Raw genomic sequence first — 17822 nt, 5'->3', positions numbered from 1 at the left:
TAAAAAAAAAAAATCTGAAAGAGGAAAAAAAAAAGACCACGTATGTGTCCCCAGGGCTAGTTCTTTCCCTAGGTCTGGTTTTACAAATTCTGGTAATAAACCAGGCTTGGTTTATTAGACAATCAGTTGACTTATTATAAGACCTTATAATGACTAAGATTCTAGATTATCTTTTATTAGTCTTAAGAAAAGTGACAGATGGTGGCACATGCCTATAATCCCAGCACTGAGGCCAGCCTGGTCTCCAGAGCAGGAAAGCCAGGGCTACACAGAGAAACCCTGTTTCAAAAAACCAAAAAAAGTAACAAACAAACAAACAAACAAACAAAAAACCCAGAGCAGTTACTGTAACAATTTACAACTAATGTCTGAGGAACCTGTACCCACTACAAAGCAAGTTCCAGGACGGCTAGGGCTACACAGAAAAACCCCATCTCGTTGAAAAACAAGAGAGAATGTGTAGCCACTGTACGAAGTTTTGTGATAACCAGTTCCCATTAAATGAATTGTAAAGCTGTAAAGCTACAATTCATAGAAAAAAATCTAAAAAATTTACAACTCTAGGAAAAATAAAACTAAGAGTAGATAAATTTTTTTCTTTCTTTTTTTTTTTTTAAAGGTTGATTTGAGGCTGGAGAGACGGCTCAGCGGTGAAGAGCACTGGCTGCTCTTTCAGGGGACCCACGTGCAGTTCACAACTGTCTGCAACTCCAGTTCCAGAGGACTGGACACCCTCACAGAGACATGCATGCAGGTACATCTCATTATAAACGGTTGTGCCCCCAAGAAGTGGATAAATTCTTAGGAATGGTAGCTTATATTAAAATCTGACTAGATAATATTTAATTCTGTAATTTCTAAACTAAATTCTCATTCTAAATTTTCTAAACTGAAAGCATTTCTTTCTTTTTTTTTCTTTTTCAGGCTTTTAAATTTTTTATGTGTATAAGTGTTTTACCTGCATGTAAGTATATATGCTGTATGTGTGCTTAGTACTTGTGGAGGCCACAAGAGGGCAGTGGGTCCCCTGGGACTAGAGTGACAGATGGTTATGAGCTGCCATGCAGGTGATGGGAACTGAACTCTGGTCCTCTGGAAGAGCAGCCAGTGTTCTTAAGTGCTGAGTCATCTCTCCAGCCCCCTGGAAAGAATTCGACAGTGTCGTCACAGTTCTGTGTACGAAGCAGCACTTCTTTACTGCAATTCTGAAATTATTTTCATTTGCAATTAAGAAAGTTGCCTAGAGGCAGGATCTCTGTGAGTTCAAGGGCAGTCTGGTCTACAGGGCAAGTTCTGGGACCTCAAAGAGAAATCCAGTCTTAAAAAAAAACACACACACACACACAAAAAAAAAAAAAAAAGAAAAGAAAAGAAAGAAAGAAAAAAGAAAGGAAGGAAGGGGGGAAAGAAGAAAGAAAACTGCCTAAGAAACAGGTCTTCAAGGACAAAACATCTTCAACCACCAGTAATTCCCAGAGTTCACCAGAAATAGCCTCTCTCAAAGCAGTATGGAAACTGGCAAACTGATAAGGCTTTTGGCATTCTTCTATTTCAAGGTAAAATTCATCTCAAGAGCAATATTTCAAAAACAGTCATGTTACAAACATTGCATTGTAAGTCAGACAATTCCCTTTCTATTTTCATGCAGTAGTTTGGACATAGAACAAGGAACTCAGATTTTCAAGATTACTAAATCTAGTTTACCTTCAGGAATGCTATAATACCAATTCTATGTAGATATCCTCTCTCTATATAGATTATTTCTGCTTTAAGGTGCTACAGTCTATAAGAAAGATATAAAATTGCTTCTACTTGTTACCTCAACAAAAGTCAAATGGTACTTTTTGGGAGAAAAAAAACCCCTCACTGTTAATTTTTTTCTTTCTTTCAGAACAGTTAAGAATGTAAATTCAATGAGCAAGAAACTAAAACAAGAACAACAAAATAAAAAAAACAACCAGGCTGAGCACATCTAATCTCAGCATTTAGGAGGTGGTTGTAGCTGGAGTTTTCCTCTGTGGTGGAGGCAGTAAGATCAAGACCTGTTCAAGGTCGTCTTCAGGTTACACATGGAGTTCAAAGCCAGTCTGGTGTATGGCCGTAATCACAGCACTTGGAGGCTGAGGAAGGAGGATCTCTGCGAATTCATGGCCAGTGTGGATTACAGAGTGAATCTGAGGCTAGCCTGGACTACATAGCCAGAACTCGTCTCAAAAAGGAAGAGAATGAGAAGTGAAGAGGAGGAAGAGGAGGAGGAAGGACCGGGGTGGCTCTGAAATTGGCTTTTTCCTCTCCAACACAAAAAGAATCGTATGTCGGTGTTTACTTCGAAAAACATGTGAGGTTGGTAGTGAACCACAAACTACAGATGAGTTTTTGAATAAGCGGTTGTGTTTCTGTGGGATTTTCCATAAACATACAAGTTGCATTTGAAGAAAAAAATTCCTATGGCAACTAGCGTTTATCTCACATCCATCTCTAAAGTTACCTTTCAAATATTTACCCTCTATTTAACCAGCTTTTATCATTTTTCTCATATACCATGGCTTCGGACTAAGGTGGGGAGGCGTAACTAGAATTACTTAGAATACTGAGACTGTTAACTTTCTCCTTCAGCAGTTCAGCCTGCCAGCTTTTTATCTGTTCTAGAACGAGGGGATGTGCTTACCTATTGTGAGGTCGTGCACAGGCTGGAACCGCTTGTCGGTGAACTGCAGGAGGAGACATGACTTCCCCACACCTGAAAAAGGACGGTGTGCACTAGACACGCCACCCGGGAAGCCGCGGGCTCCCAGGCGGGGCACAGGGTCCACGGGAAGAACAGAGCCCCGCCCCCGGAGCTCGCCCCGCCCCCTCCGCTCAACTCCGCTCGCCCGGCCCACTCGCCCCGCCCCGCCCCCAGGCCCGATTTGGGAGGTGGGATCCCCGCCCCGGCCCCGCGGGCGGTCCACCGGCGGGTTACCTGTGTCTCCGATGATGATGTACTTGAAGAGATAAGCATAAGTCATGGTCCCGAGGCGTCTGTGTTCCGGGTCCGCTTGATTTCTACAGCCACGTACCTCCGACCTCTCTAGCCACCCAAACTACCGATCTCCTTATTTGCCTCCGCTCCAGCCCTTCTAGCTCAGGCCGCGTCTCTATTGCTCTCCCCAGAAATTCTCGCTGGATCCTGAGTACCCGACGCTGCCTCTAGGGCCGCCCCGCGCTCTTCTACATGCCATCATCCCACCAAGCTCCAGGGGGCGACAGCGAGCCTTCGGGCAGCTCGGATCGCGACTCGTTCGGCCAGGACTCCGTCCAATCAGCGGAGAGCGACGCTCCTCCTTGAGGAAGTGACGCGTTCGGAACCCAGTGGGGCCGGTGGGAGCGATGCGGATGCTGTGGGGCTGGTAGGGGTGCCGTGAAGATGGAGGTAGGCGCTGGGTCTGGAGGGTTGGCGAGCAGCGCGGCCGACTCGGTGGAAGCCGAAGCTGGAAGCCGGGCCAGGGAGGAGCGAGGGGGGCTCGGGAGTGCTGGGGGTCGCCGGGGTTTCAGCGCACCCCTGCTCCCCTCACTTATCCCCGTGGCTTTTTTTGGTTTACAGTTTCCTGGAGGAAACGACAATTACCTGACCATCACTGGGCCCTCGCATCCCTTCCTGTCCGGGGCCGAGGTGAGCAAAAGCTGCCGACGCTGGGGCGCGGGAGGGCCTAGGCAGCGGTTGGGGCAGGACGGTGGGGGAGAGCGCGGGGGCGGACGGGAGCTGGGGAGGACAGTGGCCGAGGCTTCGAGAGCCTCTGAGGACGACGGTCGGGAAGCGGCTGTCATCCGAAAACCAGGATGTTGAGGAGACTGCCTGTTTAAGGAAGGAGTCCGGTTCTGAGTGCCGAGAACGAAGGGGTTGTCTGCATTGGTTAGGGTGAAATAGTTGCAACAAGATAGCAAGGAAGAAGTTTTTTTTCAGTAAAGAAATCGAGATAAGAAAGTCGTTTATCTAGCAAGGGTTAACCTCGGACAGGTGTTAATTCTTTGAAATTTCTGATAAAAGTGGTTAATTTTACCAACGTGGTTTCTGCTTGCTTCGCTAAGGAAGGACAGAAGGAAGGAAATGGCTGCTAGAGAACGTAAAAGGAGTGGAGTATACCTGTTTGCCAGTGATTATAAACTTTTGGATCACAGTTGTCAAAAAACTATAACAATAGGGTTTGTTAGTTTTGTTTTGCTTTTTAAATATGGTGTGAAGTAGAAACAATGGTTGTTGGAGCCTGTAAGACAGCGATTTTCTTTTCTTTCTTTTTCCTTTTTCTTTTCTTTCTTTTTTTTCTTTTTTTTTCTTTTTTTTTTTTTTTTTGTTGTTGTTTCGAGACAGGGTTTCTCTGTGTAGCTTTGGAGCCTGTCCTGGAACTCACTTGGTAGCCCAGGCTGTCCTGGAACTCACAGAGATCCACCTGGCTCTGCCTCCCAAGTGCTGGGATTAAAAGTGTGCGCCACCACTGCCCGGCTAAGACAGCGATTTTCAACCCGCAGGTCGCGCGACCCCTTGGGAGTCACATGTCAGATATTTACATTATGATTCATAACAGTAGCAGAATTATAGTTATAAAGTAGCAATAAAATAATTTTGTGGTGGTGGGGGTCACCACAGCATGAGGAACTGTACTAAAGAGTGGCAGCATTAGGAAGGTTGAGAACCACTGCTCTAAGATATTCCGGAAAACGTGGTTGACAGATTTTACTACTATAAGTATAACACTTCTTTAGGCAAAACCAAAGTAAAAGATGCAGTGTATGATAATTTCCTTCTTGAGAACTTGAACCTTGGACCTCCTTTTGAGGATTATATACTCCCTCCCACCCCCAGCGATGTGAATCATTTGCATTTCTTTTTCTTTCTTTCTTTTTTTTTTTTTTTGCACCAAATGTTGTCAATTGTTGTTCTGAGACGGGGTTTCTCTGAGTAGCCCTGGCTGTCCTGGGACTCACCATGTAGACCAGGCTGCCTTTAGTTTTGAGGTCTAAAAAAAAAAGTAAATACAAATAGTTTTCAAATTTATCCCACCAGCCCCTTTTATGAAGTTGAACAATGAAAAGGTGGTTCCATGAGAGATGGCACCTTTTACATCCAGGGACTATGGTAGTGGAGCTCTTGCCTGCTGATTCCAGACCCTTGATTTCCAGCACTGACAGAAAAAGGGAAGTTTCCAGGCTTGCATCTGCCCTTCTTTTTCCTTTTTATGGCTTATGATATTTTTAGTGAGAAGAGGGGACATACAGCTAAATTTTTTTTTTTGTTTTTCGAGACAGGGTTTCTCTGTGTAGCTTTGCTCCTTTCCTGAAACTCACTCTGTAGTCCAGGCTGGCCTCGAACTCACGGAGATCCGCCTGCCTCTGCCTCCAGAGTGCTGGGATTAAAGATGTGTGCAAACACTGCCTGGCCTGTTATTTACAACTTTCACACCTCCTTATTTCTTCCCCTCTTGGTGGTGAATTTTTAACCTTTATGGTTTTTGTTTTTGGGGGATAGTTTCACTGTGCAGTCTTGGCTGGAGGCAAACTTGCTATGTGACCAGGCTGGCTTTCATCTGCCTCTGCTTCCTGAGTGCTGAGATTAGAAGTGTGTGTGTACTGCCATGCCTGGCTTTAATCTTTATGTTAACTTGTGTATGAGTTTTGTTTTCTTCATATTTTGAACCTCACAGATAACTTAAAAGTGGGTGGCTTTTTTTTAAGCAACCCTTTTTTCAAGTTTTTGTTTGTTTATTTTTGTTTCAGTTCCCAAATTGCTATGTGATGTTATAATCTGAAGGGTCTTGAGAAAGTCCACAATAGCTGCCTATGTAGAATACTAACCATAAAATAACTGGAAAATTAGACTGTGTTCAAGTTAGGAACTTCTTTATATCAAAAGACATCATTATAAGGGCTGCAGAGATGAATCAGTGGTTAAGAGCACTCACTGGCTGCAGTTGCAGAGGACCTGGATTCAGTTCCCAGCACCCACAGGACAGGTCAAAAGGGCCTGTAACTCTAGTTTCCACACCCTTTTCTGGCCTCTGTAGGCACACTGCACACACAATAACACAGGCATACATGCCAGCAAAACATTCATACATATAAGTAAAAATAAGTTGAGAGATTTAAAGCATTTGTTGTTCTTGCAGAGGACCCAGGTTTAATTTCCAGCATACATGTCGTGGCTCACAACCATCCATAACTTCAGTTCCAGGGGGTCTGATTCCTTTTCTAGCCTCTGTGAGCACTAGGCACGCATGTGGTACTGATACATACATGCAGGCAAAATACTCATACATATAAATCTTAAAAGGTGTGATGGCACACGACTTTAATCCCAGCACTTAGAAGGCAGACCCAGGCAGATCTCTGTGAGTTCAAGGCCAGCCTGGTCTACAAAATGAGTTCTAGGACTGTTACACAGAGAAACTCTGTCTTGGGTGGGGGGACACACACAAAAAGACATAATTTTAAATACATGTATGAAATTTGTATTTACAAATACATTGTACATACATGTACAGAATTTCATTTATGAAATTCTGAAAATATTTAAAATGATAGCATTAACAAATAGGAACTCAAGAAGAGAAGGTATTTATAATACACACACGTAACTCATATTTAGAATATACCAAGTACTAATACAGTTTGAAAATGAACAGGCTGGGCGGTGGTGGCGCACGCCTTTAATCCCAGCACTTGGGAGGCAGAGCCAGGTGCATCTCTGTGAGTTCGAGGCCAGCCTGGGCTACCAAGTGAGTTCCAGGAGAGGCACAAAGCTACACAGAGAAACTCTGTCTCGAAAAACCAAAAAAAAAAAAAAAATGAACAGAAGTTTTAAACCGTCAGTTAACAAAGAATCCATCCAAATTGCCATGAGGTATATGAACAGTTTGCCATTTAAAAGACTGAGTGTCAGAGAGGAAGGTGTAGTATTATTGCACTGCTTCAGGGTGGAAGCTGTGTGATGTGAAGATTCAGTCTTCTGTTTCTCTCAGTGAGTTGGCTGGTACATGGTGTTTTGTGTTTGACCACACCTTCAATCCCAGCACTCAGGAGGCAGAGGCGGCGGTTCTCCAAGTTCCAGACCAGCTGGGACTACATAAATGAGGTCCTGTCTAAAATTTATTCCATTAAATCAGATTTTTCTTTTCAGTTGAATTGTTTGGCTTTTAAGTCAGTGGTTCTTATTTATTTTATGTGCACTAGTGTTTAGCCTGCGTGTATGTCTGTGTGAGGGTGTCAGATCCCCTGGAACTGGAGTTACAGACAGTTGTGAGCTGCCATGTGGGTGCTAGGAATTGAACCCGGGTCCTCTAGAACAGCAGCCAGTGCTTTTAACAGAGCCATCTCTCTAGCCCTCTAAGTCAGTGGTTCTTAACCTGTGGGTTGCGACCCCTTTGGGGGTTGAACAACCCTTTTACAGGGGTCACATATCAGATTTACAATGCAATTCATAATAGTAGCAAAATTACAGTTACAAAGAAGCAATGAAAATAATTTTATGGTTGGGGTCACCACACCATGAGGAACTGTATTAAAGGGTTGCAGCATTAGGAAGATTGAGAGCCACTATTCTAAGTGCTGGGATTATGTGTGCACCATCACACCCAGTGTATTCTATTGTGTTTTTATTGTATGTGCATTGGTGTTTTGCCTGCTTGTATGTCTGTGTGAGGGTCCCCTGGAACTGGAGTTACAGACAGCTGTGAGCGGCCATGTGTGTACTGGGAATTGAACCCGGGTCCTGTCGAAGAACAGTCAGTGCTCTCAACTGCTGAGCCATCTCTCCTCCCCGTATTCTATTGTTTTTAAAAATAATTTTAAGGATCCATAATAACTTTACTACAGGATAAATTAGATGTTAAAGTTGGTTTCTTCAAAATGAATATACAAGAAACTTTTTTAAATTAAAAATTGTATATGTATGGGTATTGTGCCTGCATGTATGTCTGTGTACAACATGCCTAGTGGCCATGGAGGTTAGAAGAGGGCATGAGATCCCCGGGGACTGCAGTTAAACCAAGTTGTAAGCCCCCTAGGAATAGAACCTAGGTCCTCCGAAAGAGCAGCAAATGCTGAGCCATCATTCCAGCTTTAATAAACTTTTTTTTTAAATAAAAAAATGGATGGTTGGCATACGAGTCAGTTTTAGAGTTTTTGCTTAGTATATGGTAGGCTCTGAGTTCAAGCCTGGGGCAAATGACTGAGGATAAAGAACAGAGAGAGAGAAGAAGAGGAGGGCAGTGGTAGTTTTCATGTCTGTTTCTCAAAATCGTTTGAGTCTGTGTGCGCACACAGAGGACCGAAGGCGTTTGAGCCCCTGGAGTTGGAATTAAAAGTGGTTGTGAGCCACCAGACTGGGTGCTGAGCACTAAGCCCCAGTCCTCTGCAAGAGCAGCAGCTATTCTTAATTGCCAATCATCTCTCTTGCCCCTCTTTCATTCAGTATCTAAGCATCCTTTATCTTATTTTTTTTTTTAATTTTTATTTTGTGAACGTTAGTGTTTTACCTGCACTTATGTCTGTGTGAGGGTGTCAGATCCCCTGGAACTGGAATTATAGACAGTTGTGAGCTGCCATGTGGGTGCTGAGAATTGAACCTGAGTCCTTTGGAACAGCAGCCAGTGCTCTTAACCTCAGAGCCATCTCTCCAGCCCCCCCCCCCATATTTTAATTGCATTACATCTATTTACTATGTGTATTCATTCTCTCTCTCTCTCTCTCTCTCTCTCTCTCTCTCTCTCTCTCACACACACACACACACACACACACACACACACACACATGCTTGTACCCCCTAAAGGGGGTTGGTGGTGGGGAATAGGTTTTCTCTCTACCATATGGAGCCCAGGGATTGAACTCAAGTTGTTAGTCAGGCTTGGTAGCATGCACCTTTATTTACCCGCTGAGCCATCTCACTAGCTCCTGAGCATCCTTCTTACAAACATAATCCTCAAACTGATCTTTCCCTCAAAAAAATTTTTAAAAAAGCCCAGAGCTTGGGAACAGTTTAGACTGAGTGAATTTTCTCTGCCTCTGGAATGCTAGGATTAAAGGTATATGTTGCCACACGCAGCTTATTTTTGTTTTCTTGAGATAGGGTCTTTCACTAGATGGCCTGGTACTAACTATATAGCCCAGCTTGGTCTGATACTTCCTGGCTCAGTCTCTTGCATGCTGGGATTACAAGTGTGTACCACTGTGCCAGGGTATAATCTCTGTTTTTATAGGTAAGGAAAACCTGCCCAAGGTCATGAGCTGAGATGAGCCATAGATGAGCCTACTACAAAGCCACTCGCTTATTACTTGTATTACTTTATTGCTACAAATCCTTCTGTTTTAGTTTTTAGTGCCACAAGGAAACTGTCCAACACATCTTAGTTAGACATTGCTGTTAGTTCTGTGAGAGTGGTCCCATTCCAAACAGGAGTGAAGTTGAGTGTGCTGGTACACACTTTTAATTACAGTGGCCAGGAGGCTTGCCATTTGAGACTAGGTCTTGAAGGAAGGAAAGAAAATGTGGGGAAAAACCCAAAACAGACCAGAAGACTGATTATTATTAGTCAGACTTAAGAGGGGATGACTGAGCCAGGTGCTCTAATCTTTTCTCCTTTTGTTTACTTTTTATTTTTTAGACAAGCTTTGCTATGTAAGGAGGCCGGCCTCAAATTTACTTTGTAGCTATTATCCTTTTTCTTGGTTTTCTTGGGCCCCCAAATCCTATACAAGTGAGAATCTTATTTGCTAACACTGAAATTTCTAAAATGGAAAACGGAATTTCTAAAACAGAAAACGATGAGGGTTTTTGTTTTTGTTTTTCGAGACAGGGTTTCTCTGTGTAGCTCTGGCTGTCCTGGAACTTGCTATGTAGACCAGCTGGCCTTGAACTCACAGAGATCCCACTGCCTCTGCCTCCCGAGTGCCGGGATTAAAGGTGTGTGCCACTATGTATACTTAAGATGCCTTAAGAAACTCTTTAAGTGCAAAGGAGGTAGGTAAGTTTTCTATGGCAATATTTTTTAGGATTTGATCCAGAGGAACCTGAAACAACAAAGTGTGATTGGCTGGTGAACAGTTCATTTTTGTGGTCTGAAAATTTAAGTATAATATTGTGAGATAACTGGTGTATATTAGTATCTGTAGTGGGATGTTTAGCATCATAGGCTGTTTCCTTACTTACTTGTGTTTAAAGACTTACTAGAACAGGAGATATGCCGTTTTTCCTCTTCTTACTAATTTTTCCTCCTTTCCCATACAGACATTCCATACACCAAGCTTGGGTGATGAGGAATTTGAAATCCCACCTATCTCCTTGGATTCCGATCCCTCCTTGGCTGTCTCAGATGTGGTCGGCCACTTTGATGACCTGGCAGACCCCTCTTCTTCACAGGATGGCAGCTTTGCAGCTCAATATGGAGTTCAGACATTGGACATGCCTGTGGGCATGACCCACGGCTTGATGGAGCAGGGCGGGGGGCTCCTGAGTGGGGGCTTGACTATGGTAAGGAGTGACACACGGTGGGTTCACCCAAGCTCATAGGAATGGGTTTAGAAGGACAAAAGAGTCCATGTTAAACATGGCTAGTACTGGTTTCTTATTCTTATATAAGCTTAAGACTCAACAACAAAGACTTAATTTTACCTGAATAAATGAGATTGTCTTGAAAAATAATTTTAAGTTGTAAAATAGCCAATGTTAACTTGGACATTTTGAAATGAAAATGATTCATATTTTTTAAAAGGGTTTTTTGTAATAGCTTTCCTATTCTGGAATTCAAATGTATATTTGAGTGATTTATTTAAAAAATGGGCTGAACCAAATAAAGTGCTAATTAAAGGCTCAGACGTTATAAGTGTTTAGCATTTCCAAGCATATCATTAGTATCGCATCTCCATCTCATGTGTTTGATGACAGGTATCTGTCTCCACTTCAGCTTCTCTGCTCTCATTGCCTATGTATTACAACTTTAAATACTATTATTCTGGAAGATACTAGTGGGTTTAGCTTGTATGTTGTCATTACCCACAGATTATACTAAATGAATTATTTGTCCTTTTCTGTTTGTTTTTGAGATAGGGTCTCACTATAAAGCCCTGACTGACTTAGAACTCAGATAAGGAGATCAGGCTGGCCTTAAACTGACAGAGATTTCACCCCCTTCCTTTTATCTCCTGCGTGTTAGAATTAAGGGCAGGTGTCACCATGTCTGGCCTCCCAACATGTTTTTTATGAAGACAAATTATCTGATGTTCTGTAGGATTTAAATGATGATAGTCTACATAAGCCAGGGATTTATAAGGAGGGGGACATGGTATTTTAATGTTTAGTGTTTTAATTAGTCCTTCTGCTTCTCTCAGGACCTGGACCATTCTATAGGAACTCAGTATAGTGCCAATCCACCTGTTACAATTGATGTACCAATGACAGACATGACATCTGGCTTAATGGGACATAGCCAGTTGACCACTATTGATCAGTCAGAACTGAGTTCTCAACTTGGTTTGAGCTTAGGAGGTAGCACCATCTTGCCACCTGCCCAGTCACCTGAGGATCGTCTTTCAACTACTCCTTCACCTACCAATTCACTTCATGAGGATGGTGTTGATGATTTCCGGAGGGTGAGGCATTCCCTGCCAAAATTAATTCTACTGCTATTCTAGGGTAAAATGCTTGTCATGTAAAGCTTAATCATCTTTACTTGGTTCTGGGTGTGGGTTCCTACCTCTTCATTTTGTTACAATGCTCTCCTCAATCTCTGTTCTTAGTGATCCTCACATGTGGTTTCCAAACCATTGCTTCTGTTTTTAGCTTAAATGCCATGGCTGTGGCTGCTTTCCCTCCTGACCTGCTGAGCCATCTCTCTTGTCTAGTTTTGTTCCTATCAAAACCCTCTCTTAATTCTGTTTTTCTCCCTGACAGCAACTTCCCAGCCAGAAGACAGTGGTGGTAGAAACAGGGAAAAAGCAAAAGGCTCCCAAGAAGAGAAAAAAGAAAGACCCTAATGAACCTCAGAAGCCAGTCTCTGCATATGCATTATTCTTTCGTGATACTCAGGCTGCCATCAAGGGACAGAACCCCAATGCTACCTTTGGTGAGGTTTCGAAGATAGTGGCTTCCATGTGGGACAGTCTTGGAGAAGAGCAAAAACAGGTGAATAGTGGGTAGTAAACATTTTCTAAGGTTTTATTTGGACAGAATCTTAGTGTTCTATTGCTGTGAAGAGACACCATGACCGCAGAAACTCTTACAAGGAAAGCATTTAATTGGGGCTTGCTTACAGTTTCAGAGGTTTAGTCCATTCTCATCATGGTGGGGAGCATGGTAGCACATGGGCAGACATGGTGCTGGAGAAGTAGCTGAGAGTTCTACATCAAGATCTGCAGGCAGCAGGAAGAGGGCAACACTGGGCCTGGCTTGGGCTTTTGAAACCTCAAAGCCCACCTCTAGTGACACTCCCTCCAACAAGGCCACACCCCTAATCCTTCTCAAACAGTGACACTCCTAATGACTAAGGACTCAAATATGTGAACCTATGGGGACCATTCTTACTCACACCACCACAGGTCTTTACTTGTCAGCTCTTTGTTGATGGCAGTCACACATCCTTTACCTTAGAAGTTACAGAAAAAATCATTTTAATTTATTTTTGTGACTGGATAGCAAACCCAAGGCCTCAGCTGTCCTGTTTTATACGTGTATGCTTTCTTACTGAGCTAAATCTCTAGCCCAGAAAATTCATTGCCAAAGTATAAGTAGGACTGCAAGATGGCTCATTGGGTTTGAGCCCCACATCCCTCATGGTGGAAGGGAAGAACAAGCTGACCTCTAATCTCTACACACATTTCCAGAAACATACACATGTACACACATGTAATTGATAAAAATTCATTATAAAAACACTGCATCCTTCCTAAACTGTTAAATAACCATCCTCTCTTTACTAAAGATGGACTCTACCGGGTGTGGTGGTACATGCCTTTAATCCCAGCACTGGGGAGGCAGAGGCAGGTGGATCTCTGTGAGTTCAAGGCCAGCCTGGTCTACAAAGTGAGTTCCAGGACAGCCAGGGCTACACAGAGAAACCTTGTCCCAAAAAAACTAAAGATGGGACTCTGAGGTTCACTGCCCAGTTAAGGTCATACAGCTTCTAAATGATAAGGTTAGGATAGTCTAGTTTCCTTATTTCAACATTCCATATGACATCCACTAATAGTGACTAATCCCTCTGTGTCTTCAACTGTTTAGTTTTTAGGTCAACTTCCTAAAGCCTCATATTTTCCTATTTGTAAAGTTAAGCTCTTTCTTGTTAAGTTGCATGTTAAAACTATCCCTCTTCAGGTACAGCTTCATTAACGGTCTTCTCATGAAATGTAAACTTGAAAAACCATAGTTAATCTCCCTAAATTTAAACTGAATTAAAAAAAAAATCAATAGGTAATAGTGGTATGTGCTTCCAGCACTTAGGAGGTAGAGGCAGAGGATCATGGATTTCAAAGGCTAGCTTGAAGAAGGTGTGTGCTGCAGGAGGTGTGGGTGGAGGGATATAATCATCATATGTAAACTGAAGATAGCTGTAACTATCATTACCCCACATGCCTATCAAAGCAAATCCTCAGTATCTAAAACAAAAGGCTGAATTTATTATAATTTATTTTAGTTACTTATTGCTGCTTTAATTCTCATCCTCATGGGTTAGTTTGGTGTTTCTGCTGTTCTTGCCTGGATTTCTTACTGTTGTAACAATATGGTAGGCTGTGGTGGTTGTGGCTGGCAGCTACTACTATCTATTAGTTGGTATGTTGTTGCTCCTTCATGTAGCTTCTCATGTTTTAAGCACTATGGTATATTCTAATGACCAAACAAGTCACAGAGACAGTCCAGATTCAATAGAAGAGGAAATAGCCTTCAGCTTTTAGTGGGAGAAGGGGCACATAAGAGGTAAGGACTCTTGGGGCCATCTTTGACAACTTAGCACATTTCTAGGGGAAAAGTTTCAGAGTTGGGTAGTGCTGAGCTATGTATTGACCTTACAATTTGGAGGTGGTTTGTTTTTGATACAGCAATGAACATGGATTGCTATTCACTTTGGAAGTGTAGATACTCTTAATAAGACAGTAGAGTGAATTTGCCATAAAGGTTGTCATTATTGCTTGCTCAAAAATGGTTTCACTGAAAGGAGTGGTCTGAGGTTGGACTGAGTTCCTGATGGACTATAATAGATTGTCAGTTTCTCCTAGGGGTATGGTTCATTTGAAACAGTGTCTTTCTCATAGGTGTATAAGCGGAAAACTGAAGCTGCTAAGAAAGAGTATCTCAAGGCGCTAGCTGCTTATAAAGACAACCAGGAGTGTCAGGTAAGATGACAACAAATGGGTATCTCAAACCAATTCATTTTTTTAAAAGTTGTTATAGGTAACTCTCTCTCATTCACACACACACACCCCTCAAAAATGGAGGGGCACATGTTAGAGTACTGGCTGTACTTGCAAAGGACCTGAGCTCCCAGCACTCACATGGTGGCTTAGGACCATGTGTAACTCCAGTTTCTGAAGATCCAGTGCACTCTTCTGACCTCCCAAAGCATGCATATATTGTGCACGTATGTGCAGATAGACACACATACACATAAAATAAAAATGAAAAAAAAAACCCTGTGGAACCTATTATTACATAATGTTAAAGTTGATTTAAGGCTTCCCAAGTATTTCATATCATAAGCCTTGCAAAGTAGTCTTTGAGTTTATTTTCTATCTATTACATATCTTTTCTTGAAATGTAATGAGAATGTGTGCTGCAGTGGAGAGTAAATTACTTGTTGCTTTTTTATTTTGGTCTTCTTTTAGGCTACTGTGGAAACAGTGGAATTAGATCCTGTCCCACAGTCGCAGACTCCTTCACCACCTCCTGTGACTACTGCTGACCCCGCATCTCCAGCACCAGCCTCAACGGAGTCGCCTGCTTTGTCCCCTTGCATTGTAGTTAATTCCACGCTCTCATCTTATGTGACAAACCAGGCAGCCTCAGGGGCTGGAGGTCAGCCCAATATTACCAAGTTGATTATTACCAAACAGATGTTGCCCTCTTCTATTACCATGTCTCAAGGAGGAATGGTTACTGTTATCCCAGCCACAGTGGTTACCTCCCGTGGGCTCCAATTAGGCCAAACAAGTACAGCTACTATTCAGCCCAGCCAGCAGGCCCAGATTGTCACTCGGTCAGTATTGCAGGCAGCAGCAGCTGCTGCTGCTTCTATGCAACTGCCTCCACCCCGACTACAGCCTCCTCCATTGCAACAGATGCCTCAGCCCCCAACTCAACAGCAAGTCACCATTCTGCAGCAGCCTCCTCCTCTTCAGGCCATGCAACAGCCTCCACCTCAGAAAGTCAGAATCAATTTACAACAGCAGCCACCACCGCTGCAGAGCAAGGTTGTGCCTCCACCCACTCTGAAAATGCAGACTGCCCTGATCCCTCCAGCTGTGGAAAGCAGCCCTGAGCAGCCTCTGAACTGCAGCCCTGAGGCCCACCCAGCAGAGGCAACCTCTCCTGAGACAATCTGTGAAATGATCACGGATGTAGTTCCTGAGGTAAGCCTGTATTGTTTCCTCAAAAAAACCCAGTTCTGCCAGTTTTTTTGTTTGTTTGAGATAGGGTCTCATGTAGGCAGGATACATAGACTCACTGTAGCCAAAGATAGCCTTGAATCTGATTCTCCTGCCTCTGCATGCCAGTTTTAATTTATAACAACTTACTTTAAAATAAAATTCTTAGTTGGAATCTACATGTCATCCTGCTTAGCAGAACTCTAAAGTTTGGTTATAAAGGAGAAGACCAAGAACTTAACTTTTTCTGAAACTCCTTCTATGCGGGGGTATGGTACCTATTTCTCTACTGGAATGTGAGATGTTTTGACTAGGTAGGTAGTACTCTAATCCATCCTTGTTTGCTCCCTGTTCTAAGGTGGAGTCTCCTTCTCAGATGGATGTTGAACTGGTGAGCGGATCTCCTGTAACCCTGTCACCGCAGCCTCGATGTGTGAGGTCTGGTTGTGAGAACCCTCCTGTTATCAGTAAGGATTGGGACAACGAGTACTGCAGCAATGAGTGTGTGGTGAAGCACTGCAGGTGAGCGCAGCAGTTCTGCATACTGAAGTGGTAGTCAGGCGGACTGTTGGGAAGTAATCAGATTACCTTACATAGAGCAGCTTGACCTAGGTGGATAGGTAGATGGATATATCTGATTAGGGATGCTACTAGAAAAAATCCTTGGTTTAGTCGCTTAGGGATGGGCTGTAGCTCAATTGAAGATAGCTGGCCTGGCATGAGTAAGGGCCTGATTCAGTTACCAGTGCCAAAGAAATTGGTGAGGGATAGGTAAGGGGCAAGTAGCAAGTGAAAGCTTTGCCCTTCTACCAAAATATTCCAGGGAATTACCTGTATCCATGGAAACAGAGCACATGTGTTCTAGCCCCAGACCTCTAAGAGATAGATCAGCACTGTCACTACTTCTGACTTTTAGGTTCCTTTGTTCCTATATTTACTAAGATGATAATGTTATATTTTGGAGATATAGGGAATTATTTGGGTATGTTTTTTATTGAAAAGATAAAAGATAGTTCAAGAATATATATATATTCATTTATATTCATCTCCAGGCTATAATAAGTTTGTGTTATCTTTCCTTCTCTTAGGGATGTATTCTTGGCCTGGGTGGCCTCTAGAAATCCAAATTCTGTGGTGTTTGTGAAGTAGCCTTTCTTCTTCAAGCCTTGAAGATTTATCTGCCGGACACAAGTCCAGGAGCCTGTTTTTGAAAGACAAGCTGGGCTTCTTCTGGTAGTGCCTGACCTTTACACCCAGCCCTTCATGCCCCCACCTTTTCTTTCTTTAGCAGGCCAGTGAATTTACTGTCATTTGGAATTGCTTTTCACTCTAACTACAAGCAAAATTACCAGGTTAATAGCACAGGGAAGGGTGAAGGGAATATGGAAGCAAATCATAGGGGTTATTTGAAGAAATGTGTCAAAAATTGTCAGAGGCCTTGCCTAAAATGTTCTTGGGAAAGTGCTTAGCTCTGCTCCTAGGAGGAGACAGCACTGAGATAGAAGGCCGGGGGCTACAGCTCAGTGGTAAAGTGCATTGGGTTTAAATCCCAATTAAAGAGGAATGAAGTACTGACTTAAAATACCCTTTAAGAAGGGAACTACTATTATTCATCTACACAGTGCTTTAAGAACGAAGGTTTGTGTGGCTAGGGTTATGGCCTAGCACTAACAAAGCTCTGAGTTCAGTCCCCAGGCAGAAAGGTCAGGAGTTCAAGGTCATAATTGGCCACCAGTGAGTTTGAGGCCAAGCTAGGCTACATGAGGCAAAGGTAGAACAAAGGTTTTGCAGAGCATGGTGGCCCATGACTTTAATCCCAGTATTTTGGAGGTGGACATAGAGTTTTCTACGAGTTAAAAGCCAATCTGAACTTACATAGACCTTGTTCAAAAAACAAAGGCTGGGTATGGTGGCACTCTCCTTTAATCCCAGCTCTTGGTAGGTAGAGGCAGGTTGGATCTCTGAGTTTGAAGCTAGCCAGGGTTACATAGTGAGATCCTGTCTTAAGGTCCCCTCCCCATTCCTGACACACACACCTCTCTCTCAGCACATTGGGCTGGAGGGGAAATGACATCATTCAGGACTATCATTTTTTCCCTACAAGTATTTCTGCAGTCAAAACTTTCTTTACCTAACTTGATTACCAGTTTTGCATGTAAGAGGCAGAACTCTATACCCTTAATGAGAGGTTTTACAAAGTAAAGAAGTTGTGTTTGATGAAA

General features: G+C 43.0%; 2 protein-coding genes and 1 non-coding gene across 8 annotated transcripts in view; 2 read left to right on the top strand and 1 right to left on the bottom strand.

The window, feature by feature from the left end:
• The window catches only part of Rab2b (RAB2B, member RAS oncogene family), a 17876-nt gene extending 14189 nt beyond the window's left edge, over positions 1–3687 (bottom strand). The window contains exons 1-2 of one of the 6 annotated variants that reach the window (XM_059273664.1): positions 2963–3687; positions 2669–2760 (exon numbers count right to left, since the gene is read on the bottom strand). Coding sequence is in view for 1 of the 6 variants with exons in the window: in XM_059273663.1 (XP_059129646.1) it covers positions 2669–2740; positions 2963–3008 (118 nt within the window). In the remaining 5 variants the exon portion in view is untranslated. Of the gene's footprint in view, positions 1–2488; positions 2632–2668; positions 2761–2962 lie in introns of those variants that run through there. The other 5 variants (XM_059273663.1, XM_059273666.1, XM_059273668.1 and 2 more) reach the window with 5 other exon arrangements.
• LOC131920197 (small nucleolar RNA SNORA72) lies at positions 13–101 on the top strand. Its single transcript, XR_009381544.1, has one exon. It is a non-coding gene; the product is annotated as a small nucleolar RNA SNORA72 (small nucleolar RNA).
• Positions 2742–17822, top strand: Tox4 (TOX high mobility group box family member 4). The gene is made up of 8 exons (XM_059273661.1): positions 2742–3652; positions 10256–10498; positions 11356–11616; positions 11918–12148; positions 14272–14352; positions 14842–15585; positions 15959–16122; positions 16689–17822. Exons 1-8 carry the CDS (start codon positions 3407–3409, stop codon positions 16747–16749), a joined length of 2031 nt encoding a protein of 676 aa, XP_059129644.1. The 5' UTR covers positions 2742–3406; the 3' UTR covers positions 16750–17822.

Source organism: Peromyscus eremicus, chromosome 9, assembly GCF_949786415.1.
Source record: "Peromyscus eremicus chromosome 9, PerEre_H2_v1, whole genome shotgun sequence".
Classification (NCBI taxonomy): Eukaryota; Metazoa; Chordata; class Mammalia; order Rodentia; family Cricetidae; genus Peromyscus; species Peromyscus eremicus.
Note: the sequence above shows the minus strand (reverse complement) of the source record. Positions and strands in the feature narration are given on the sequence as shown.

Coding starts and splice junctions, on each gene's coding strand:
- Tox4 (XM_059273661.1), top strand. CDS start 3,407: ATGGAGGTAGGCGCTGGGTCTGGAGGGTTGGCGAGCAGCGCGGCCGAC. Junction 10,499..11,355: donor TGAGTGGGGGCTTGACTATG/GTAAGGAGTGAC, acceptor TGCTTCTCTCAG/GACCTGGACCATTCTATAGG. Junction 11,617..11,917: donor GTGTTGATGATTTCCGGAGG/GTGAGGCATTCC, acceptor TCTCCCTGACAG/CAACTTCCCAGCCAGAAGAC.